Source organism: Panthera tigris, chromosome B1 (assembly GCF_018350195.1).
Source record: "Panthera tigris isolate Pti1 chromosome B1, P.tigris_Pti1_mat1.1, whole genome shotgun sequence".
In the NCBI taxonomy this organism is placed as follows: Eukaryota; Metazoa; Chordata; class Mammalia; order Carnivora; family Felidae; genus Panthera; species Panthera tigris.
Window position 1 is genome coordinate 95,658,687 of NC_056663.1, and position 27,277 is coordinate 95,685,963.

Genomic DNA, 27,277 nt, shown 5'->3' on the forward strand with positions numbered 1-27,277 from the left:
TTTTAAGGCTGAGCTTGCTGCTGCCTCTTCTTGAAGTCTTCACTCAGTATCACTCTCTCCCTCCTCCTTACACTTACAGTGTTTTACTTCTCTTTTTTTAATGTTTATTTATTTTTTATTTTTGAGAGAGAGAGAGGGAGAGAGAGAGAGAGAGAGAACGTGAGTAGGGAAGGGACAGAGAGAGAGGGAGACACAGAATCTAAAGCAGGTTCCAGGCTTCAGATGTCATGGGGCTTGAACCCACAAACCTTGAGATCATGACCTAAGCTGGAGTTGGAGGCTCAACCAACTGAGCCACCCAGGCACCCCTCACAGTGTTTTACTTCCTAAATGCACTCTTGCTTTCCCTTTGTTTACCATTTTTTGTTTGCTCCTCTTATTCTCCCCCTACAATGCAACTTCCTTCATGGTAGGAAATGTCTCTGTATACTACAGTCTAGAATAATGGCTACCATAATATAAGCAATGGAATGTTTCATGTCTTAGTTTACTCTTTGTTAAGCTCTGGGAGAATGATTTTCAAATTCCAGGCATGGGGGGGGGGGGCAGAGACAGACAGTATCTACCAATCAAGATATAGGATGCACAGTAGAAGGTTAAGGTGAATATATATCCTGACATAGGTATCTGGTAGTCACTCAGATTCATAGGTCTGGAATTGAGAAGAGATCAAGACTAGATATAATGAGTTGGAAGTTACCAGTGTAGAGGTGAGAAGTAAAACCACAGGAGTGGGTGACAGCACTGAAGAACTGAAGAGGATGGAGGATAAACCCCAAGGAAAGACAATATTTAAGGATGAATCAAGGACAGGGTCCAGCAGCAGACTCCAGGAAGGAATGGTTTTAGAAATAGGTAAAGAACAAGGGAGTGAGGTCATGGAAGCTGAGAGAGGAGTCAAATTCAAGAAGGAAGGAGTGGTGATTGAGCTCAAATGCTCAATCAGAATGAGGGGTACAAGGTCAATGTAGGAATTTTATTTTATTTTAATTTTTTAAATGTTTATTTATTCATCTTGAGAGAGAGAAAGCATGAGTTGGGGAGTGTCACAGAGAAGGAGAGACAGAATTCCAAGCAGTCTCCACACCATCAGAGCAGAGCCTTATGCAGGGATCAAACTCACGAACTGTGAGATCATGACCTGAGCCAAGATCAAGAGTCAGACACTTAACTGACTGTGCCACCAAAGCACCCCTCAATATAAGAATTTTAAAGGAAGGAAGTGAAAATTTCTTTTGGAAGTTTCTTATTTTTAAGGATGAAACAAGTAGTTGATAATTAAAACCTAACAGGTCTAGTGTATGGGAACCAACCTCTCATTAAGACAATTATAGGGGCACCTGGGTTGCTGAGTTGGCTACACAGCCAACTTTTTGCTCAGGTCGTGATCTCAGGTTCATGTGTTCAGGCTCCACATCAGGCTCTGTGCTGACAGCTCAGCCTGGAGCCTGCTTTAGATTCTCTCTCTCTCTCTCTCTCTCTCTCTCTCTCTCTCTGCCCCTCCTCTGCTCATACTCTCTCTCTCTCTCTCTCTCTCAAGAATAAATAAACATTAAAAAAAAAAAAGGCAATTATAGACCTGGGGCCATTGGGTGGCTCAGTCAGTTAAGCATCCTGACTCTTGATCTGGCTCAGGTCATGCTCTCATGGTTGTGAGATCCAGCCTCGCCTGGGCTATGTGTTGACAGTGAGAACCTGCTTGGGATTCTCTCCCTTCTCTCTCTCTACCCCTCCCCCGCAAGCACAAGCATGCACACACTTCTGTGTGCGTGTGTGTGTGTGTGTGTGCATGTGCGCATGCTCTCCCTCTCTCTCTCTCTCAAAATAAATAAATAAACATTAAAAAAAGACAATTATAGACCTCATCAAGTATCATCAAGAAAACTATATTCCAATCTGAATTTCCTTGTTCCCATAAAAGGGATTACAGGAACATGACAGAAACTTTTCTCCACACCCTGTGACTACATTAGAGTCACTGAGGAACTCCAAGCCATATTCCCTCCCTAGATGATGAAACCCAATCTTGTTGTGGGTCACTGTGAGAGGGTTCTCAAGGAAAGCCTTTGAGGACATGAAGAAAATTATCTACCACCACTGAGCCTAAGGAGTAACAGAAGAGGGGCACTTAAAAGCAAAACATGCCTTGAGAGAAGTATCTAATTTATTACTATAATGATAATGGTTACCACAATTTAATTTATATTAATTTGTATTTATCTTATTTATATTAAAAGAAAATGTGGACTTCTTTCTGAAATGGATTAAATTAATATCAACACAAAAACAATAACATTTTTTTTCCTCATTTTACTTTTGGGGAGAAGAGGAGACCCATCTGTCTATTCTTTCATTCATTCTTACCTCCACATACCCATCCATCTCTCCATCCATCCATCTGTCTGTCTGTCCATGCAAATCACATTTTAAGGCCCTCTTATTTACTGGGCCTTATGCAAGTTCCCGGGTCTACAAAAGTGTAAAGACCAGATGTCAGATCTCAACATAGTCACCATGTAGTATATAGGAATTTGATCTAAAATATCACTTAAAATTAAGCCAGCGATCAGGATATATATCATTTTTTTTAAATAAAACCAAAAGATACACTTCAGGCGCATCTGTGTACTTCTTCAGTATACTAATGCTCCCTGACATTATTGCTATCACTGATAAATGTCAAAGGGGAGAGTGATATTTTTGGAGCTGATTTTTTTTACCCTCTTACAAAAATAGATTATAAACACATACGCATATGCCATAGAAAGAACTTAGGCTAATATTTTTATACAGGGACAAGCATTAGCATATTTTTAAAGTTCACAGTTACATTTCTGTTGTTGGTTATAATCATCTGTTAGCTTGAACTCCTTATTTTATGATAACTAACAAAATCTATTGATATGATGTAATCTGCTTAAATTTCACAAATGAGAATTTTAGTCAAAGAGTTTCTGAAGGAGGCTGTGTGATTCAATATTTTCATGCAACCAGCTTCATAAAGGCATAGTGCTAACTTAAACCAACAAATAATTATCCTTAATAACACAAAGCTATAATCGAACTCAATTCATGAAAATTTCATTTTTAGGTAGTTTTTCCTGTCCATGACATTAGTCTAAGTCAGTATTTAGTTATAATTTACATCAGGCATGTGCTTTGGGGAAAGACCATATACACTAAGGCAAAGCACAAATGAGTCAAAAGTTATCCGGGGCATCATGCTACTTTGCCATAGGTCCCTTTGCTCTTCTTGGAAGGCTGTAGGTGCCTCCAGTATTGGAAAAGGCATGAAGGTTAATCTGGATTGCTAGTCAGACAAGTGAAAGATATAACGCTTTTCATAAAAGTCTCTGAAAGTTAAGGTTTCTCTAACCTTAGACGTCCTACCCTCATTTAAAGCCCCTTGCTTGATATGTTGGCAGCTGGAATGCCATATCATACAACATACTATGCTTTCTTTAATTCAAGGACACTGTTGGGGCACAGTGTCAAAACAGCAGGCACAAAGGCCACAGGAGCTTTCATTATTCTCACAGATTGCATCACAGATTGCAGCCTGATGGGTAAAGACCAGTACTAGTGGAATACTGAAGTCACAAACTTCATTTTCCTACTCTACTCAAACAACATTAATTAGTCAGCTCTGCTGCTATAACAAACACCCCCAAATCTCAGTTACAACTACAAAGGCTTTTTCTGGGATCTGGAATAAAAAAGACATGTGCATTAAAATTAGCCTCATGTCTTCTTCATTCCAGATCCAGGCTGAAAGAGCCTTTGCCATTTTTGGACACGGCATTCTTAAGGCAAAGAAAAAATAGCAAGAGAGCTGCTGGAAACATACAATGGTTCTGTCTTAGTCAGTTCAGGCTGCTATAACAAAAATACCATAGAGTAGGTGGCCTAAACCACAAATATTTGGGTTTCCCAATTCTGGAGGCTGGGAAGTCCAAGACCCAGATACCAACAGATGCAGTATCTAGTGAAAGCCCCCTTCCTGGCTTACAGGAAGTTCTCCCTGTATCCTCACAAGGCTGAGACAGAGTTCATCTCTCTCATGTCTCTTCTTATAAGGGTACTAATCCCATTCATAAGGGCTCCATTCTCATGATATAATTGCCTCCTAAAGACCCTACATTCAAATAGCATCATAGTGAGAGTTAGGGTTTCAACAACCCTATGGGTTGGGTGGAAACAAACATTCAGTTCATAGTTTGGCTTGGATGAGGCATAGCAAAGGTTACCCACATATCATTGACTAAAGTACTCACATGCCCAGGCCTGACGTCGAAGGTACAGAAAGTGCATACTCCTCAACTGGAGGCATTGCAGGTATGTGATCCACTGTCAGAAAGGCTGAGTTTCTGGGTATGAAAGCACAGTCTACCACACCATGTTTCTTGCTGTAGTCCCCAGCTGATTCTCCAGACTATTCCTTCAGCCCTCTCGTCTTCCTGCTAGCTCAACGGGGATACTGTGGGGTTCCATGGAGAAAGACTGCACAAGAAGTGAAGCTGTAGCAGCTGTTGTTTCTACTCTTCCTAGTTTTGTTCTTTCTCATCAGCGTCTGAGTGCAGAAGGCAGAGTGGGTTGGGGAGAACTGCAGATAAAAGGGAAGACAAATGAGGGAATGGAGACTTCTCTCATGGACCCAAGGGGTGTTTGGGGTAGGGCCAGGGCAAGAGACAGAATGACCTTTAATGTATATCGCTAGAGGGCTGTGCCTGAGAAAATGTAATTAAGCCCACTCCTCAAGGCCATGTCCTCTTCAATTAATATTTACTGAGCACCCACTGAGACACTGGCCCTGTACTCAGAACTGCAAACTGTCTTGGGCTGGGAAAAGCTCTGACTAATTTGCACATTAAAAAGCACACAGACAGAGGAAACCCACCTTTTTTCCCCTTCCCAGTCACCCTGGGAGAGAACCTCTTCTCTTCTTCATTCATGTGTGGAATCCCAATTAAACATAGTAAACAAAGGAAACTTCTTACATTGTAATTTTCCTCCCTCTCCCCTTGCTTTATTTGCAGTCTGGATTTATTGCTCAAGAATTGCCTCCTTTAAACATCATCCCCTATTAACCAGAGAGATAAAAGCCATAAAGGGAAGGGAACTCCTTCAGTTCTCTTTGCCAGTTGTGAGACAGAACAGCGCCTTTACAAGGGGAGTTGACATCTGTTGACTGAGACTGCCTGTCCTGCACCAGGGCTGTGCTCATGCTCAGAATGCAAACTGCAGCCATCAGAGACAGAGCCTGGTTTGATAACTGCTTGAGCCCAGAGCAAATGTGCTTGGGCACTAGAAAAGAAATTGTGTAGTTTTAAAGCAGATGTATGTTCTTAACATGGTTGGCTTGTACAGCAATAAAATACGGGAATTTTTTCCCCCTTAGCCTATCACAACTGTTAGAGTACATACTGTAACTTAAGACAGGGCAATTCTATCACAATTCCATGTAATATTTAGTCCCTATAACAGGATGAAACTTAAATTAGCATCACAGATAGAAGGCATTTCATTTTCTCACGTATGGTACAATATTAGGAGCAAACAACATATGTCTCCATGGTTATAAACAAAGGTGTCATGTTTGCAAAACAGATCCTATATGTAGAACATCTATAAATGGGATAAAATATGGGGTTTTCTTTGGTGGAAATAGTGTTAAATATTTGAATCCACGTGATCTTTGTAAGAAAGCTTTCTCCTTCTCTGTGAATATCAATAAGCATTGTCTTTGCATTACCTTTCTCCAAACCCAAGTTCTTGGCTCTGTTCTTCTTCTGTGACCTTGAGAAATCAACTAGTTTGAGATTCCATTTCTTCTCTTATAAAATGAAGATGTTGAGTTAGATTAGGGTTTCTTTAGGTTTATTCTGAGGAACATCCTTTCTAAGGAAATTAATAGGGGTAATGTTTTTTAAAGGGGGTTCCATGGTCAAATAAGTTTAAAAACTGTGACATTAAACAAAATCAAACACATTTCTTTACTCAGAACTTTAATATACTAGTAGTATTCATTGTGATTCAGCAAGAGGGAGATACAGCACAAACATTGTTTCCCTCATTTTTTTAACCAGAAAACTTTTTCTTGGAGATCGTTTCTCAGAACCATTCTAAACACTAGGCTTTAAAGAACTTCAACCTATGATATTCCATGACTCTACTGACTGTTCATTCTGCCTAATTTCCCAATTTCTCTCACCTATTTCAGGAAAAGAACTACCTGAGCTCCAATTCATTCATAAGTAAAAGTCCATTTATTCTTCATTCTTTTTTTCCCTCTGCAATTTATTTATTTAGAGAACTTTCAAACCCATGAAAAAGTTGAAAGAATAGTACAGTAAGTATATACTTTGCACTTAGATTTGACAGTTATTAACATTTTGCTCCAATCTCACACTCTCTCTCCACACACATACTTTATGTACTATATATATAATTTTACTGCTGAACCATTTGAAAATAAATTGCAGACATCATGACACTTTCTCTCTACATCTAAGACAAGAACATTCTCTTATATAACCTTAGAATCATTACTACACATAAGAAGTTCAATACTACTAATTAATATCATCTAATGATAATTCTGTATTTAAATTTCCTTAATTGACCTCAAAATGTTTTTTATAAATTTTTTCAAAATCCAAGATCCATTCAGGGTTCACACATTGAATTTGGTTATGTCTTCTTGACTTTGATCTAGAACCATCTTTCTAACTTGTTTCTTTTAAACAAAATTAACTTTTTTTGAAAAGTCCATGTCATTTATTTTGTAGGCTAACATTTTTAATTTGTGAGATTGTTTCCTTATAATTAGATTCAGTTTAAATATTTTTGACAAAAGATTAATAGGTGATAATGTTGTATACTTCAGACTGCCGCATCTCAAGAGGGATATAATATCACCATCCTATTATTGGTGGTGTTTCAACTAATAGCTTGGTTAAGACATTATTTGTTATGTTTCTCTATAATAAGGTATCCTCTCCCCTTGGTAATTAATAAATGATCTGGTAGTCAATATTTTGAGACTTGTGAATAACTTTTTTCCCAACCATCTTTCACCCAATAGTGTTAGCATTAATTGATGATCGTTGCCTGGATCAAATATTACACTGGTATTGCAAAATAGTGATTTTTTTCCCTAATTTCTCATCACTTCTACTTTGTTAGCTGCTATTCTTCTATAAAGAAGAGTCTTCCCGGGGCGCCTGGGTGGCTCTGTAGGTTGAGCGTCGAGGTCATGAGCTCATCTTTCGTGGGTTCCAGCCCCACGTCGGTCTTTGGGCTGACAGCTCAGAGCCTGGAGCCTGCTTCGGATTCTGTCTGTCTGTCTGTCTGTCTGTCTGTCTCTCTCTCTCTGCTCTTCCCCCGCTCATGCTCTGTCTCTGTCTCTCTCTCTCTCTCTCAAAAATAAAAAAAATTAACATAAAAAAAATTTTTTAAAAAAGAATTATCTTCCCTTTCTCTCATTGAGTATCATGATGTATAGATTCTTTTTTTTTCATTCAATGCTTTATAAACTATTATTATAATTCATTCTTTTAACATTTATTCAGAGACTACTCTGTGCCAGATACTACAGTGAGATTTACCTAACGTTAATCTTAGTTTACTTTACTTTTCCCCATGGTACTTAAGGAAACTATCAGTGGCACGTGGACAAGTAATCCAGATTATTGTATTGGCCACCATTTTGCTACAAAGTTTTGACAGGAGGGAGAGAGAAATGAAGATGGGGATGGGAGTGGAGCAAGATCTCCATATTGCAATTATCATTCCCCTTTTGTAACTTTGGCCAGGCTACTGTGGTTCCTACAATCATTAATGGCCATCTAAATCATCACACAGGAAATAAAAATCAACGACCATCTCTGTCAAGCTATGCTGGACCTACCTCAGAAGGCAGGCAATTCCAACACCAAGAACTCAACCTCAATCCCTGAGCTGATGATCCATAGAAGGAGAATAAATTCTGTTTCTACTCTGAGCACAAAATAGGTCATTTAACTACAACCCAAGTCATTAGGAAGATAGGGGAAATATGTCCATGTCTTTAACATATAATAGGTTCTTAAGCAAATATCATGGTAAAAAAGGGCTTGGGCAACACAGGAACCGCAGAGCACCTCCCTGGACAAACAGGCCACACATCTCAAACAGGCAGCATCCTTACCTCTCTGGAAGGATCTGAATGATGGATTCCAAATAATTAATCACAAAACAAATAAAAAACAGGCTTCAGCATAGTCTGCTTTCAGTGGAAGGATAAAGGACCCTCTGTTTTCCTGGGAAATAATAGACTGACCCATCTTGGTCAAATTTTCCAGTGGAAGGAGGGTTGGGAATTTTATACAAGGGGGGACCTCTTGCAGTACAAGCCTGTATGCCCTAGGGCCCTGCTGATGAACAGAGGTCAGAAAACCTATCCAAAGGATGTACAATCTTTTGGGTTTAATTTTGTTTCTTTTAGGGGAAGGTTTCTGCTCCCTGTGGAGTCTAGGAACAGCTCCTCCAGCCCCAGAATAACGCATGGTCTGTGTTCCCAATGGGGAGGGCAAGCAGAGACTGGGTTAAGCCAGGGAATCAATAGCCAGAGGGTGATTATGATACCTGGAACCTTTGTTACCTCAAAGTTTACAAAACTTTAACATCTGAGGCTATGGAGGAAGATTCTCCCAGCTGACAGAATACCTCCAAAGGGATAGGGGCCAAGTGGAAAAAGCCCAGGTTTTAGGGACCACAAAACTTGAATTCTAATGCCATCCCTGAAATGTACAAGGTATAAAACCTATGCAACTTAGTTAATATCAGTTCCCTCATCTGTGAAATAAAAAATACCTCAGAGATCTGTTGTGAAAATCACTTTAAAGAAGGTAAAGCATGTGTGTCGCTTTATTAGTTAGGATTCCTTTCATTTCGGGTAACAGAAACCAACCTGAGCTAGTTTAAAAAAAAAAAGTGAGAGAGACCAGAGAATTAATTATAAGGTAATGATATCTCAACATTCTTTTTTTTTTAAGTTTATTTATTTATTTTGAGAGAGAGTGAGCAAGCAGGGTAGGGGCAGAGAGACAGGAGAGAGAGAATCCCAAGCAGACTCCATGCTGTGAACACAGAGCCAGATCCCACAAACCGTGAGATCATGACCTCAGACAAAATTGAGAGTTGGATGTCTAACCAATTGAACCACCCAGACACCCCGATATCCTTTCATTCTTAAAGTCAAGACTTTAGCTAAGCCTCATAATGAGGCTAGAATCAAGACATAAAAGTCATGGGGTGTCTGGGTGGCTCAGTCAGTTAAGTATCTGACTCTTGGTTTTGACTCAGGTCATGATCTCATGGCTCATGGATTCAAGCCCTGTGATGGGCTCATGCTGACAGTGTGGAGCCTGCTTGGGATTCTCTTTCTCCCTCTCTCTCTGCCCCTCCCCATCTCACACCCACACATTCTCTCTCTCAAAATAAATTTAAAAAGTTTAAAAAAAAGACATAAAAAGTCATCAGGAGCCATTGTAGCTTCTCTTTGTATATCTCTTTTGTTCTCTCTTCTAGGTCAACAGAGCTGACATTGTGACTGTCCATAGCTTTTGAGTCTATGTATCCCTTTCTAAGACAACACAGAGGGAATGGGAATCCCATAATCCCAATTCCAAAGTCTCACAAAGAGTCTGATTACTTCCCTTATAACAGGAGTTCATTGTGCATGAGTGTATGGCAGCTGGGGATAGTGGGAGGGAGCAGTAGGACTGGATAGCACAAACGTGGCTAAAAATGCTCACCTGTGGTTAGTGGTATAGCTAGGGGATAGTCTATAGTCTGGGGAGATGTTCTAAAATGTTTCTACAGGTACCTACCTTAGTATTTGTCACATAATGAGGGTGTTAGTTTTTCTTTTTCCTTCATCTTATACTAGATATGATGCATCTAAGAGAAGAGCTGAGAACAATTGCTCAGATTATTCCGGGACTTTTTGATTACTGATGGAAATCATAGGCTCAACATGGTATTTGGCAATAATAACACCACTGAGATAAATAAGGAAAGCTGTGTACTTTTTAGACCTTCCTTGTTCTTCCTAAATTTGGCTTCTAGCTGTGTTCTCTGAAATGTATCTGCCCACCCTTGGAAAATTCCTTGTTTCTGGTGATATGGTGGCAGGAACAATCCTTCTATGAAGAAAAGTGTTCTGTATGAAAGCAGATGGGTTAGGAGGTACTGGTAGGGCTAATGGTTGAAAAAAATACTAAGAATACAATTGCTACAGAAACATAGCTGGCTTTTTCCTATTGTCGCAGACCACATTCCCAAGTGTAGCTACTGTGGACAAAGCTAATACTCCTTCCTTCCTTCCTTTCATAGAATAAATGTTTACTGAACTGAATACTGTGCTTTTGACAGACATACAAAGAAAAGCACTCAAGATGTTTTACATGATCACCTTTTTCTCCTGGGAAAGCAGAGGGCTCAGACTGGGATTTTAGAAATAAGGGCTGGGCACTAGAGTAGAGAAGATTGTCCCCTAATTATAGGATGCTAGTCAAAATGGCACTGGGTAAGGGCAGGCCAGGAATTGAGGAAGGCCAAAGAACTCAGACCAAGAGAGTAAATGGAGAGCATGGATCTAGACCAAATGGTCAACAAGGATGAGCATGCAAGGCAGAGCCAGCGGCTGATGAAGGGCCTGATATGACCCTGAGAGGCTATAAACAACCCAAGACAAGAATCTCTTATGGAAAGCCCACAGGCCGTGGCCTAGGAGGGACCTCTGAAGATACCCAGGACTTTTGGGCCTAGGGAGAACAAAAAAGAGTTCTGAAGGGAGAAATGTTTTCCACACCAAACACCTTTCTTAATAGGTATTTATTTATTTATCTTTAAAGATTTTATTTTTAAGTAATCTCTATACCCAACATGGGGCTCCAACTTACAACCCCAAGATCAAGAGTTGCATGGTCTACCAACTGCCCCTTCTTCCCACTACCCTATTTCCTGCCCATCCCTGAACACAACTTGCAAAATCGTAATGAAAGAAACATATTTCTATAGATTCACTACTGAGACTGAAGTATGCTTTCAGGAGTTTAGACCAAACATAAGCTCTTAAGAAACAACAGTGTACATGTAGTCACTTGAGCACAAATTTCTTTACATCACCATTGAAAACAAATTATGTCTGGGTGGTAAAATATATTAGATGAGTTTCAGGGTTTTCCCAGATTTTGAGGCACCATTTTATCTTCATCCGTTGTCATTTGTCTCTACTATGTTTCTCAACCAACTGAAAACCCCCAAATCAGTGGGAAATACTTAATGAGTAATGAGAATCACTTGAGTGGCAAGTTGTATTTGACTAAATAGCCCAGCCATGTCTTTGCTATTGATATAAATGCTTCCATATTATATTTACATCATTATATCCATTGTAAAAAAGTATATTTCAACAGTGCAAAAATAATGTGGCAGGAAGGCAACCTTGGGATGTTATAAATATCAGATAAGTCATAACTATAATGATAATATTGGAATTTATCTTCAGAAGATAAAGGTTAAATTTACCAAGAGGACACAAATGAACAATAAAGACTTCCTTATTGAGTACAGATAAATTTCAGATCTTTGATAATCTTGTTAAATACTAGTAGTTCCTTATTCTTAAAGCCTTCCCTCAGTCTTAAGACTGCTCACTGCTTTTATAAGTGCTACTTTTTGTTGCTTTTTCTTATTTGATGACTTCTACTAAAACATTAGTGTGGTATCAGGTATCAGATAGTCTCTTTCTTTCTGTGCTTCTGCTTCTCTCTTCCCCCAATTCCTTTCCCATCTCCTTTGTCCCCACAATTCCTAGCATTCTAACTCTAATAGTAGAAGCAAGGAGATAAACAAGGAAAATAAAATGCAAATAAGAAGTAGATATTGAATAACAGGAGAGACAGAAGTATAGCACCCATGTGCCCCCTTTCTCTACCTAAACAAATATCACTTTTGCTTCAAGGCCATAGCATTAGTCTATGTGGGCTGCCATAAAAAAGTACCAAAGACTCATACAACAGAAATGTATGTTCTTGCAATTCTTGAGGCCAAGATGTTGGCAGGGCTGGTTTCTTCTGAGGTCTCTCTTCTTAGGTCGTAGATGGTCACCTTCACCCTATGTCTTCACATGGTCTTTCCTAATATCCTCTTAGAAGGATCTCCAGTCATATTGGATTAGGGCCTATCCTAATGACATCATCTTAACTTAACTGTCTTTAAAGACCCTATTTCCAAATACAGTAACTTTCTAACTATTGGAGGGTTAGAACTTCACCCCAATATTAATTTTGGGTGTCACAATTTAGCCCATAATAGCCACCATTATCTACCTTTACCAAATACTGCTTCTCTGCCACACCAGCCTAACCTGGGGTTGACTATCCACAGCCTTGGTGATCTCTGACATTATTTTAGCAGCTGATTAAATGTAATTGGATACTTAGGGACATTGTCTTGAGTGGTTTTTAGATAAAAGTAATTTCTTCCCCAACAAGATCCAGGAACACAGATATAGTTTTTAATCCCTCTCAATACCTAGAACTCAGTCAGCACATTAGTAGATAGGCTTACAATAAAACAAAACCAATCTCAAATGAATTGAAAAAGAAAGTCTCAGTCTTTTAGTTGCTGTGTTAGTACATTTTATCCCTTTGAGAAAAAGCCCATTACAGGCAAGACTGTGCCCTCTCTGCAGAGAAAGCAAAGGAATTAATTCAGTTGGTCCAATGAAAACTAAAACTTGGACAATTATCAGAATCCTTTGTCTTTCTGATATGATTTTTAAGTATAGTGCTGTGAGAATTTTATAAATGGGTGAATTCCAATACTTTCATATATTTGGCTGAAAAGATTTTGCTTATAGGAGCTTAGTTAACTTTGAATGATAATCATTAAAAGTTGTGAAAGTAACGGTGATCCTTCTTTCTGGAATAAGTTTACAACACTGCAAACTGAAAGCAAATCCTGAAAATTGTTGTAGAGGTACTGTCTACATTTTGTTTTGCACAATTTCATTTTTCCACTTACAGTGTTACTTCATATGCCCTTCTTAACTTTACAAACATGGTGGGTAAATGATTTTGCTGTGACCATGATCTTCAGGAAGTTATCTGACTCTTCACTTCTGCATAACTACATCAGACTCTTTCAGAGCTCACTTTACTCACACCCAAGGGTGTGCACCAGACCAGAAAGACTGTTCAGTTATATTCTCTCATTCATTTGAAAATTCAGGCTCAAAGAGATGAAATTTATGTTGTTTCCCAGACTCTTTGGGGAGGTAAGCAAATATCTACCTTATGGAAAAAAATCTTAATACTTCAGCATAAGAAATAAAAGCCAGATTGAGAGAATCCAGAATAACCAAAATAATGATTTATGTTATCTTCAAAGATAGCTCTAAAGAGAAATTAACCACCATTATCATGTAGATGGTGATAAAGAGGGAAATGACAGGTCATGGAAAGTCTGATTTAATATTTTCTGAACTGTTCATTCTTCAACAACCAGGATAATAATAATGATGGCAGTGGTAATTCTCAAAAGGAATTAGACATTTGCACACTGCTCAGACTGTGAGATGATAGCCATTTGGAAAGACGAGGATGTTGTTGGGCAGGTAAGAAGCTATGCCCAGGAATGCTAATTGCCTCCTATTGTGATGACCATGGTTTCATTTATTACCATGGGCTAATGGCTTTACTTACATTACCTGATTGAATCCTCACAACACTTAATGAGGTGGGCACTGTTCTCATGGTTTTACAGATGAGGAAACTGGGGAGTCAGAGTTTATGAAACTTGCCTAAAGTCACAGAGCATAAGGAGGAGAGAGAGGAGTGCCAACATGTATGCTCCTTGAGATCATCAGACCCAATTTACTGTATGAAATTAAAGGCATAAAATTTGGGCGGGAGAAATATTTCCCAAAGTTACATGCTGGTTTTTTTAAATCCTCTATAATGTATATCCCCAGTCCAATTTCTTCAAGAGCTGTCCCCGTTCTCAGTTTCCATCATGTAAAATTTTTGGAAACCAACCTGCCAGAATGACTGAAGGCTTCACCCAAGAGTTTCCACATTGCATTAAATAATAAAGTCTCCAAACTTCCTGAAAGATAATTATTTATGTATGAAATAATTATATTGTATTTTGATATGAGAAAATTTCTCTCCTCAAAGTCTATAGGACTAACCACCACTTATGGCTGAAAACATTAAGAGGAGTGGCTTTTACTTTCAAAAGATTGCAAAACACTTTCCCAGAACCTTCATTTCAGAAAGTAATATTCCTATTGAAAGTTCCTTTAGACTTTTCCCTGAACCGGGTCTTCTGTGAGTTGTCATCTGCAATGTCTGCTCCGGTCTAAGGAGGAGCCCCTCACCTTCGCTGTCCACAAAGCCCAGCCTCAGGAGCAAGAGGGAGGAAGAACAAGCCCAGTTGCTGTCACGGTGAAAAATTTCTAGTGAGGCATAAGCCTTCATACACATAGTTTCAAGAGAGATTTCAGCCAGACCTAGCAGTCCCAGTAGTTGTCAGAGACTCTGGTTGATTCCCACCTTCAGCAAAAATCCTTTAGGGCAGCAAGCGCAGCAGGAAACCTGTCATTAACAACCACCATAGTGTCACATCAGCGATTCTCAGGAGTGTCGGCTCCACTATTTAACTCAGCTATTTACCTCATCTGGGAGAGCTTTGTTTGATTGTCAGAAAATAGAACATGTACATTTGTCTGTCATAAACACACACAAGCTCTCCAGAGCACAAATAAACAAAACGATCATGTACATTGGTAAATGTGTTTGCATTATTTAACCAAACCAGATGAAGCATGTGAATAACCCTGCATATCAAGTACCATCGAGTAACTCACTTGTAATCTGTCTTGTACAATACAGCCATTGCCACTCATTCCACTCACCCAATTCAGACCCTGGAAATGTACTATTTTTAGACTGGCTTTGTACACTACTATTTACAAAGCGCACTGTTAAATCCTTTGAATAGCAGCCAAGAAGTTGGGTGAGAACCTAGAAACCTGCCACACAGATCAGCATCCTAATCAACCCTGGGACAGCCAGCGCTAAAGATCTGCCTTTGTTTCCTTTTCTTCTTTCCCTTTGTCTCCACAGGAATATCAATGTAAAAAGGCAAGGGGACAAAGAGGTGGGCCTTATCTGTTCTTGTTGTTCAAGTGGGTTGCTTTACTCACTCTCCTAGATAACAGCCCATGTGTCAACACATCTTTGGCAGTTTAAGTTGTTCTTTGTCAAAACCACTTTTGGAAACGATTTGACCATTTATTTACTTGGGAGCCAATGTGAACGTAGCAGGTGCGTCATGGAAAACTCTGACTTAGGTGTTTCACAGCAGTTTGGATTTGGTCACATGACAGCCCACTGCTCCTGGCCAATCCACTGCTGGTGAGCTGGCCAAGTGGCCACACGGGAAGGAGGGACAGAAAAGAAAATAGTAGGCAAAGTGTTGGCGTGAGGCAGGTGGTGGATGAGGCAATCGCAGAGAAAGGATTGCAACACCAGGGAGGAGATGAAGGGCCTCATCATTTGGCAGCCAACAAGAAACCTGAAGGAACTAAGTTTGGCTCTGTTTCTACAGCTTGAGAAAAGCTGAGAACGGAAGCAATGACTGGGCTAATTCTGGACAAAATTTTTTAAAAATGATTTTTGAGAGGAATCCAGATCCTTGCTTCAATTCTTAGCTTCTATGTAAATTGCTCATTTTCCAAAATTCTTTAATTTTTTTCAGGTGACTTGAAGTGATTTGTATTTCATGGGATCATTTGAGACATCCCTGGTAGCCTAAAATGTGAAGTTTAATCCTTTTCCTTTTGCTCACCTTCCTCATGGTGCCATTTTGTTTCTTCCCTTAGCCTGGATTGGCCAGTGAAAGTGGTAAAGCCAGACTGTAGCCAAACAGTGGTATCCTGTCCTACTCCTGTACCTGTACTTGGGTGTCCTCATGTTCTCCACAGTAGTATATCTTTCTCCTTACAGAACTAGTCAGAGAAATAGAAATGGATTTTGAGTACTTTGGATGAAAAGTGGTTCTGAATCTAAGGCATTTTTATTATTTCAAGTTAATAGGGTCTTTATATTCTTTATAATATTAGAGATATTTTATGAGAAAGTAGTGTGCCAAAATGATAAACAACAATGACAACAAAAGTTATCTGCTTTTCCAGCCCATGTGTGCCAGGTACTATTCTGGACACTTTATACAGTATCTCTACCCATACCAACAGCTCTGCAAGTTAAGTATCATTTTCCACATTGTGAGAGAGCACTGAGAATTAGAAGAGTACTCTGGCAAGGTCACCAGCCAATCAATGGCAGATCTGAAATTCAAACCTAGGTTTGTTGTGTCCTTTCTACCACACAAGGCAACACCATTTGCAAATGTGAACCCATTCCAAGCTGTCAAAGGGAAACTGGCTTTACCTTGATGAATGTCAAGTATATATATTGGGTTCAGATATTTTAACAGATTCAATACATTTATCTCAGGATTCCTAGAGAAGAGTAATAGGACTGTTACTGGGTTCTCACTTGTAGAATTATGCTTATCTGCTACTACTTTTAATTCTTCAGTATCTTCTAAGTATTCCATTTCACCTGATTCTTTTCCTGGAATGGTGGTATGGAGAACATGGTCTATAGTAACAGTGCATAAGAATAGCCTGGCTTTCCTTTACATGCATGAATAAATGAGGAAAGAAAATTTCCCCAAACCTGAGCATGTAGGCAGCACCATTATATGTCAGGCCTGCACACATACACAGTTTGACCCAAACCAATCATTGGACAAAGCTTGGGCAAGGATTGGTGCTAAATAGGAAAGGGAGCAAAGGTCATGAAGAGCTGCAAAGAAAACAGGAAGCAGGTATTGGTAAATTTCACATGTACAATAGTATTGCTATTATAGTGAATGTCTGCTCAGTATATTATTCTCACTTTCTTCCTCTGTGTCCATTTATTGGTTGGTCACCATCACCCTATTGGGTCCTAGTATAGGTCCTTTTTCTCTTATTTTTTTATTTGAGTATAGTTGACACACAAGGCAGTATACGTCTTAATATAGATTCTAGAAAGTGAAAACTGCCTTTTATAGTTCTAAAACCAAAGCTTTGGGCCTCAATGTGGATTGTAGATATCAGTATACTCTTTATTACCTGGGCTTTTTTCGTTTGCTTGTATCTCCATGTTCCATTTCTGTTTTGTCTAAAAAGAAAATGAAATAGAATTACCTCCTACACTCATACTGCTATTGACATTAAATTTCATTTTCTTTTATTATGATCAGCAAAGTTACTCATAACATTGGAATTTGTTTTTTTGCTTTTAGAGTTATAGCTACTGCTGTTGTTGGAATAATTAGTATTGCTTTGGCACTGTATTCCACCTAAACTCATGGCATTTGTGTACTATTTACCTTTCAGAAAAGCTATTTTCAAAGAAGAAAAAGAAAATGGGAGTACAGACTTCCAACAGCACACATTTTTTCTGCTCTCTCCTTGGCTCCAAAAGAGGATGCATGAAACAGAATTTCAGGCTGTAATTAATGCAGCTCTTCATAAGATAAGATAAGAGGTTCTTTTATCTATAGAAAAATTGCTGCATTAATTCTCAATGAGAATCAGAAGGCTTTGGTTAATGCTCTTTCTACAAGAGGAATTCACCTTTTCTCCTCTCTACATACTTGCAATCAAATTTTAATATATTGTTACAGGAAACTGGAGGCGAATAAACATGCAATGATAATATTATTTTATAGGGCTAAGTCTATAAGCCTTAAATATTATGTGTAGATAAATGCTGAATAGAGATTACATACAGAATGTCCAAATAATATGGACTTTATAGTAATGTACTTGCAAGCACAGACCTTAATTGAATACAACTTAGTTCTAGCTCTTTGGGGGGCAGGTAAACAAATTGGGAAATGCATCCTCATTTGACATAGTGAGGGAAAAGGGCTATATATAATTCCTTGTTATGTCCTAAAGTACTGTCCAAACAAGAAAGAAACCTCTGCTGTTTCTATCTTGATTTACATATCTCCTTGTAGAACATACACTGCAATTTAGAAATCATATTTTCTTTATGTATGTTTTATGTGTGGGCTTGGAATGATTGATGATGTATTGGCACTATGTTCTACCCAAATGCATGGTATTTGTATACCATTTAACTTTTTTAAAAATTTATTTTCAAAAAAACAAAAATAAGAAGAATGGGAGTACAGAAATGACTAAAAGTTAGAGACCACAAGATTCTTCCCTAAGGTCCTGTCAAAGAAGACCCTACTGTAAGGTAGTAAGACCTGTGTCGCATTGGTAATTCATTGGCCTTTTGTATGGTCCTCATTTTCCACATCCATACACAGTCAGATAACCATTCTTTCCCTTCTGTCATGATACCACGTGAGGTAGGTGTTAAAGGAGCACAAAGGCTTTGTCATCGGACACAAAGGCTAGGATGGTCAATCAAAGAAGGAAATTAGGTAGTTTTACTAAAAAATGTGCATGGTTTCTGGTGTGATTACTGCAAGTAAAAGTGAATGGGAAGTTTCAGCAACAAAGTTATTGTCATTTAATGTATAGTAGCAATTTTTACTTAGGTGAAAAGATGTTTGTAATACTTCAAAAAAAAAGAGAAGACAATAATATAGAGAGTAGCAGTACAATTCTGTGTCTGTCCAGTGCTTACTTCTCCCTTGCACATCCACACCTGTGTGTGCACACATACACCCATGCAGAAAAGTGTTCTTTCTAACATGTTCACAGAGACAAGACTTTTAAGCTCAGAACCTCTTGAGAGTAAGAAACTTTTCTTGGTAGACCACCAACTGATTCTGAGAGAACAAACCTGACAGAGCCATTTTCCTTGGTTCTTTTTGCTCATATTGTTCACGTTCACACAAGGAGGGCTGTTAGGTAGGGTAAGACCCACAAAGGAGATAAAAGTGAATTATTCTGCACTAGCTGTCAAGCAATCCTAAGCTTCAGTTAACCCAGTATCTCTTTTCCTTGCCTCTGGCCCTCAGTTTTCCTTTTGTATCCTGAAAATACCATTGACATTAAATTGGGTCAGTGGGAAAAAAATCTGTCACCAGCTACAGCTTACAATTTTGGCCCCCAAGAAAACATTTGGTAAACAACTCTTATCTTGAGTGCACACTATACAAGGCTCTGAGGGTGGTATTTGAATCTATTCATCTTAGGAAAAGATGTTGGTTATTTTACACTCAAATTTCCACAATTAGAACATTTGCCTAATGCCATTCCAATGTGCTATGTTTTACAGAAGGACTTTCATTTTTCATTTTTTTTTAAGATTTTATTTTTAAGTAATCTCTACACTCAACATGGGGCTTGAATTTACAACCCAGAGATTAAGAGTTGCACATTCTACCAACTAAGCCAGCCAGGTGCCCCTACAAAAAGTCTTTTAAATCAATATAAGTAGATATATACTCCATAGAAGTCCTTGCAATATACATCAGTGGACATGTGTAAATATTTTCATAGTAACACTATTTTAAATAGACTAAACTATTTGGAAATAGCCTAAATAACCATTGACAGGAAAATAAAGTGTGGCATAGTCCAATATGGAATTCCATAAAACAGTAAAAATGGACTACAACTATATACAACAATATGGATGGTTCTTAACATAATATTGTGTGAAAAAGCAAGTTCCAAAGATTACTTACAGCATAAAATCCACTTTAAAGGAAAAAAGTAACTAAAACATTCCCTTGGGGGTTATGTGTATACATAGAGTGATAACACTATATAAAAGTGCAAAGAATAGTGGCTATATTAGGTATGGGGAGGGAGGGATGTGGGATGGAAGAATGGTATATAGGTAGATAACTGTCAATGATTTGAATGTGAAACATTATGTTTGCTTATGAAAATAACAAATATTAATAATTAAATAAACAAAAAGACCATGCATGGGGTAAAACTCAATATGAAATAAAGTATTGGCAGATTATATGGTGATATTTACATAAAAATACAGGAAACAGTTTTGTGCAAAATAAAATAAGTAACTGAAGTCATCATAAGGACAACATACTACAGGATCTGGATCTGGCCACTTCCACTTATCCCTCACATCTGATCTATCCTTCCCTGATTCCTTTAGGAGCCATCTCCCTTCTAGTTTGAGTCCTTAATAAGTGGATATTCCCTATGACTTTGTCATTAATTCTCTTCTCTTGTCTTTGTATACTCTCTCCTTTGAAGACCACATTCACTCCCTGTTTCTCCAACTGCCTTTCAGAGGATCCCCAGACTTATCCACCCAACACTGATTTCCCTCCAACAGCATTAATCCCAGCTGATCACAGATATATTTCTCCTTGGATTCGAGGCATTTCCTCAGTCAACCACCAGGGTGACCATGAACTAGTCACATAAGCTATCGATTGATTTCCTCATCTCTGAAAAGAGAGATTTGTCCATATGATTTTTTTAAATTTTTTTAATGTTTATTTATTTTTGAGAAAGAGAGACAGAGCATTAGTGGGGGAGGGGCAGAGAGAGAGATACAGAATCCTAAGCAGGCTCCAGGCTCTGAGCTGTCAGCACAGAGCCCAACACAGGGCTCCAACCCATGAACCATGAAAGCATGACCTGAGCCCAAGCCAGACACTTAACCAACTGAGCCACCCAGGTGCCCCATTGTGCATATAATTTCTAAGGTCCTTACCACCTCTAAATTTCTATGAATTTATGCTTATTGACTCTTCTTGACAAAAAGCTGTTTGTCCAGGATACCAGCATTATTCTTGGCTTATCTTTGACTCATATCTAGTTCTGTTTGCTTATACCCAATCTGATACCAAATTTTGTCATTTCTTCTTTTGAAATGTCCCTTAAATTCACCCCATTTTTTCCTATTCCCCTGGTTTTACCTTAATCCTGGACATTATCAGTTTATACTTCAATTATTTTAAATATATCTTAACAGATTTTCCTGCTTCCCATTCCGTCCTTGTTTCAAAAACCACTTCCAGATTATTCATGGAAGTAGCTTAGAAAAATTGTCAGGGGCGCCTGGGTGGCTCAGTTGGTTAAGCTCCTGACTTGGCTCAGGTCATGATCTCACAGTTCACAAGTTCGAGCCCTGGATCAGGCTCTGTGCTGACAGCTCAGAGCCTGGAGCCTGCTTCAGATTCTGTGTCTCCCTCTCTCTCTCTCTCTCTCTCTCTCTCTCTCTCTCTCTCTCTCTCTGCCTCTCCCCTGCTTACACTCTGTCTCTCTCTCAAAAGTAATAAACATAAAACATTTTTTTAAAAAAAGAGAAAAATTATGTCAGACCAATTTAAAAGCCCATTATCCTGTATTACCTTCTAAAGCAATTTTAGTACTGCTAACAACTTTAAGAACTTCTGTAATGCATAAGATCTTTCCAACTTTCTCTCTCACCAAGTCTCAGCACTTATATTGCGCTGAAACTAGAGTCATCAATGTCAAAAATTTCTGCCTCTGAACCTTTATGCCAATTCCTCAAGCCAAAATGTTCTTTTCTTTTTTTAAAACCAAAGTACCAACTAAAATTTCACCTATTTACAGATTTCTCCGATATCTCAAATCTCTGGTTAACTTTCTCTTCTCATTCAAATACCACAGTAGTTAACACTTGATTATAGACAACTGATTATTATTTTTTAATTTTTCAAATTATTGAGGTCTTAAAATTTTCCAACTGAACTATAATATTCCTGAAGGTAGGAACCATATCTCAAACCTTTCTTATAGTTCCCTTAGTATTCATTCAGTAAATATTAATCTCTAGAACTAAAAATATGTACATCTTTAAAAAAATAATATCTATGACAATATGTTCAATTTATCCCTTACTGAGCATTTGTATAATGCACTGTGATAGGCACAAAGGTCCTTCAAAGCTGAGTATATACTTATTCTCCTCAAGAAGCTCAGAATCTATTGAGCTTGGGATAATACATCTTTCTTTCTTTCTTTCTTTCTTTCTTTCTTTCTTTCTTTCTTTCTCTCTCTCTCTCTCTCTCTCTTTCTTTCCTCCTTTCTTTCTTTTAATGTTTATTTTTGAGAGAGAGAGAGAGAGCAAGTGCGAGCAGAGGAGGGGCAGAGAGAAAGGGGGACAGAGGATCTAAAGCAGGCTCTGTACTGACAGCAGCAAGCCAATATGGGGCTCAAACTTAAAAATCGTGAGATCATGACCTGAGCCAAAATCAAGAACTGGATGCTTAACTAGCCACCCAGGTGTCCAGTTATCTAATTTTTTTATGGTTGGAGACAGTTATTTAGATTCTTTAGAGTAGAATTGCAAAATTATTAAATACTAATTTCTGTGGGTACAGATATGGTTAAACCAGCTGATAAATGGTTAATACCTGGTGCTAAGTGGTACAAAAATAATGCCACACATTTGATATTTGGGGATAGTTATGCCTTTTTCTTAGTCAAAGTCCAGAGCTCAACCAACTGAGCCACGCAGGTGCCCCATATGCTTTCAAATTTTTAGACCTAAAACTAGTCTCTCTCTAGAGATCCCATTTATGTTCAAGTGCCTTTAACTTCCCTAATAGGAGGTTTCATAGGCACTCACCTCCAATTCAACTTGTTCATTGTTTGCTTCTATACCTGTCTCCCCGGTACAACTTTGTCAATTTTTGCTTTATATAATTTAAAGCTATGTTATTAGCTCTATTTAAAAATTGTTATGTTTGGGGGCACCTGGATGGCTCAGTTGGTTAAGCAGCCAACTTCAACTCTCAGGACATGATCTCGCAATTTGTGAGTTTGAGCCCTACATCAGACTCCACAATGTCATTGCAGAGCCTGCTTGGGATTCTCTCTCTGCCCCTCCCCTCTTCTCTTTTTTTCTGTCTCTCAAGATAAACTTAAAAAAAATTTTTTTTAATTGCTATGTTTTAGGGGTGCCTGGCTGGTTCAGTCAGTAGAGCATGTGACTCTTGACCTCAGGGTTGTAGGTTTGAGCCCCAGGTTGGTTATAGAGGATACTTAAAAATAAAATCTATTAAAAATTTTTGTTATATTGTCCTGGAAGCTCTTCCTCTTATCATTTAATCCCCAATGATATTTCAGTCCTTAAAGAATATTTCATTTGATATTAATATAGAAACCATAGCTTTTTTTTGTTTAGAATTTGCCTATTTTATTTTCAATTCTTTTCCTTCAAACTATACTCTTAAATTTTAGGTATTATAAAGAGTGTAAAGATGAGTTCTTTTTTTCTCTCAGTCCAACTGAGAATCTCTACCTTTAATTGGAGGATTTAATCCATTTATATGTATTGTGATTTCTAATCAAAGTTATTTCTCTTTTTTTGGATCTTTTCTTTGCCTGTTTTTTCTTCTTTTAAAAAATTATTCCTAGCCCTCTTTTGGATCAATTATAATTTTTCCCTATCCCCCTACCCCCACTAATTGCTTTGGACAGTATATACCCTATAACTATTCTCTTAATGTTTATCCTTAAATGTAAAAAACATATTCAGGGGCACCTGGGTGGCTTAGTTGGTTGAACATCCGACTTTGGCTCAGGTCGTGATCTTGTGGTTTGTGAGTTCTAGTCCCACATCAGGCTCACTGCTGTCAGCTTGGAGCGCATTTTGAATTCTCTGTCTCCCTCTCTCTGCCCCTCTCCCACTTGTGCTCTCTCTCAAAAATAAAATAACACTAAAAAAAATTCATATACTTAATCAGTTGCTCTACTAATTTTTCAAACACAAGAAACTTACACCCTTTTAACTTTATTTTCCATGTAATTGTTGTTTGAATTTTAGTTATTTCTCTGTATTAACCCCAAATTAAATATTATTATTTAATTACATATGTATTCAGTTACATATTTAACAATTACTTTGCTCATCATTCTTTATTGTGCTTAAATTGTCTGGGTAAAATTTCTCTTCCTGAAGTACATCTTTCAGAAATTCTGCTATCAAGTTTATTGTATATATGTATATGTATATTTCTATAAATAAATATATGTGTATGTTGGATGTTGGTATGTACAGAATTTTTTTTAATGTTTATTTATTTTTGAGAGGGAGAGAGAGAGAGAGAGAGCAAAAGCAGGGGAAGAGCAGAGAAAAAGGGAGACACAGAATCTGAAGCAGGCTCAAGGCTCTGAGCTGTCAGCACAGAGCCCAACGTGGGACTTGAACTCACGAATCACGAGATCATGACCCAGCCAAAGTTGGACACTTGACCCAACTGAGCCACCCAGGCACCCCAGAGATTTTTTTTTTTAAACTCATGCCCTTTCATGATTATCAGAGTACAGATTTATAGGCTGACAGTTATTTTTTTCTCAGCATTTTGAAGATACTATTCTTTAGGCTTCTATTGCTATCAGCATAATAACTTAAAAAAAATTTTTTTAAGCAAGTAGGGGAGGGGCAGAGAGAGAGGGACACACAGAATCCAAAGCAGGTTTCAGGCTCTGAGCTGTCAGCACAGAGTCCAAGTGGGACTTGAACCCAGGAGTTGTGAGATCATGCCCTGAGCTGAAGTTGGAAGCTCAACCCACTGAGTCACCCAGGCGCCCCTTAGCATAATAACTTATAAAGATAGCATGTCTTTTTTCTCTGGTTACTTTTAATATATTTTCTGTGGGACCCAAGGAATTTAACAAAAATCTCCTACCCCTGGACAAGCAGAGCAAGACTAACTCCATTTTGTGCTACACCCACCATCTCATGTATAACCTCCACATGACCTGCTTATTGCTTAAGACACTCCCCCACCCTAGTCAAGCCGCTGAGCACACCCTTACTGGAAACCGGCTCATATAGGAATGCTGAACCCCTAACCGCCAAAGAATGTAAACCCCACCTTTTGCCCACCAAACTTGTGCGCCAATTCTTAAACCCCACCTTTTGCCTGCCAAACTTGCACGCCAATTCTGACCAGAGTGATAGGCTAGTTCAAACAGTTACTATAGGGTAAATTGTAATTCAATTGGCCACCTGTGTGTGGACTGACATGACTATGCAACTTTCTGTGTGTGTTATAATCTCATTGGCCACTGGCCCCTATAAAACTGCTACTCCTCTTAACCTAGGGGTCCAAGTCCCTGCTCCGCTGTGTCGGGTATCCTTGGGCCCAAGCTCGAGCTTGCAAATAAACCCTCGTGCATTTGCATTGGTGTCGGGTCCTTGGTGGTCTCTCAGATTCGAAATCGGGGCATTACATTTTCTTTCCTTTGATTTTTTTTTTTTCCACACAGTTTCCCTACAATGTGTCTAAGTATATATTTTCATTTGGGTCTCATTGTGCTTTCAGAATCTGAGGACTCATGTCTTTATTCTGGAAAATTCTCAGCTATTATTTCTTTGAATATTGTGTCTCCCTGATTATCTCTATTCTCTTTTTCTAGTAATCCAAATAATTCTTCTCATTCTTCCATATCTTTTACTGTTTTAAATATCTTTATCTTCCAATTTACTAATTTTCCTTTTTTTAAAAAAATTTCTATTTAATGGAGTTTTTAAATTAAGCCGTTATATTATATATTTTTTAGAAGTTCTGTTTTCTTCATCTTCCTGATTTTTAATCTTCAAGTAGCTTATTCTTTTCTTATGGTTTAAATTAATTCCTTCAGGTCTTTATTTTTAAATGCTCTTTTTATAGTTTCTTTTTCTATTTTTAATGTTTATTTATTTATTTTTGAGATAGAGCACAGTGGGGAAGGGGCAGAGGGAGGGAGAGAATTCTAAGGAGGCTCCACCCTGTCAGCACAGAGCCTCACGCAGGGTCAGAACTCATGAACTATGAGATCATGGCCTGAGCTGAAATGAAGAGTCAGATGGCTGACTGAGCCACCCAGGTGCTCTTGCTTATTTTATAGTCTTAAGCTAGCAGTTCTATTATCTGAAGGTACTGGGAATTTAACTCTGCTGTTTGTGGTCTCTGTGGCTTCTTATTCATGGTGAAGTTCCTCTTTCCCCACATGTGTTTTATAGTTTTTGATTAAGCTCATCTTTAGCAAGGCTTTATCTGTAGGAATCCCACATGGATTACATTGAAGGTATGTCCCTACTAAGCTGTTTTCCATTTGCCTCTAATGGGCAAATCTGTGTTATCACTCACTGGGTCTTTTTATGTGGATTTCTAGACTGAAAGATTTCTGAACCATTCAAACAGTGTAAATTCAAACCCAAATCTACATGAAGCTTTTTTTCCCCTTCCACCCAAAGCCCAGGCCAAGACAGGCAAAATTCCTTATCACCTCCCAGTGCCCATAGTTGATTTTTTTTCTTTTATTGAGGGTATAGCCCTCATCAGTCCTGGCTTTATGTAACCGTCTCAGTTCTAACTCTACTTCACAGGCACTCAACGCCTAATTTCCTATATTTGCATGGACTTTTGAGATTATATCCAAGACCAGAAAGTTTGCTAGAATATCAATTCACACCTAGCTTTTAGGTTTTTTTTCTCTCTTAATTTTTAGTACTTGGGGATTTACTTTCCATAACTGTAAGCTCAACTATGCATTTAATGCTATTTTTCAGAAGGAACTCCACTGTCAGATCTGATTTATGCTATCTTCTGAAATTCAAGTCAACTGATTTAGATCTGGCTCTTGCTTCTCCATCAACCTTTGTGAACTTGACATTTTATACTATTCTAGAAGCAACCTTACCCAGGACTCAGACTTTGGATCCCTTCCCTCCATTCCTACTCCTGCCCCAACTTCCAGGGATCCTGGCCAGGGCCAGACTCTGTACTCCAGCCAGCCTCGAAGGTAATATTGGCCAATGATAGCCTCCTATCTCATTACTGAATCAATACTCCCTTACCGTCAGGCCCATCCTTAACATTGCCTCTAGAATGACTTTTTCTAAAACCCATATCGATTATATCACCCCCTATATAAAATCCTCTGCATCAAAATGAAGCCTATTCTATTAAAAAAAGAAAGAGTGCTATATTATTTTTAAAAAGTCAATGTTCTAAGAGCCAAAGAAAGGCTGTAGAGATGTTCTAGATTAAAAGAGTAAAAGGATACAACTAAATGCAATGCTTTATCTTAGAATGGATCCTATACTGGAAGGGAGAAAATGCCTTAAAAGATGTTACTACTTTAGTCGACAAAATTGGCATATGAACTCCAGATTAGATAAAAAGTATTGTATTAATTAGGATTAAATTTTATTAATTAGGATTTAAATTGCATTAAAAA

The 27,277-nt window shown here is 38.3% G+C and overlaps 1 protein-coding gene across 2 annotated transcripts in view; it reads right to left on the reverse strand.

The window, feature by feature from the left end:
* Positions 1–27,277, reverse strand: part of JADE1 (jade family PHD finger 1) — a 319,869-nt gene that overhangs the window by 199,053 nt on the left and 93,539 nt on the right. The window contains exons 3-4 of one of the 2 annotated variants that reach the window (XM_042983907.1): positions 17,237–17,285; positions 4,275–4,603 (exon numbers count right to left, since the gene is read on the reverse strand). In XM_042983907.1, the coding sequence (XP_042839841.1) occupies positions 4,275–4,311 (37 nt within the window). In that variant the 5' untranslated portion in view covers positions 4,312–4,603; positions 17,237–17,285. Of the gene's footprint in view, positions 1–4,274; positions 4,604–5,752; positions 5,774–17,236; positions 17,286–27,277 lie in introns of those variants that run through there. The other variant, XM_042983908.1, reaches the window with a different exon arrangement.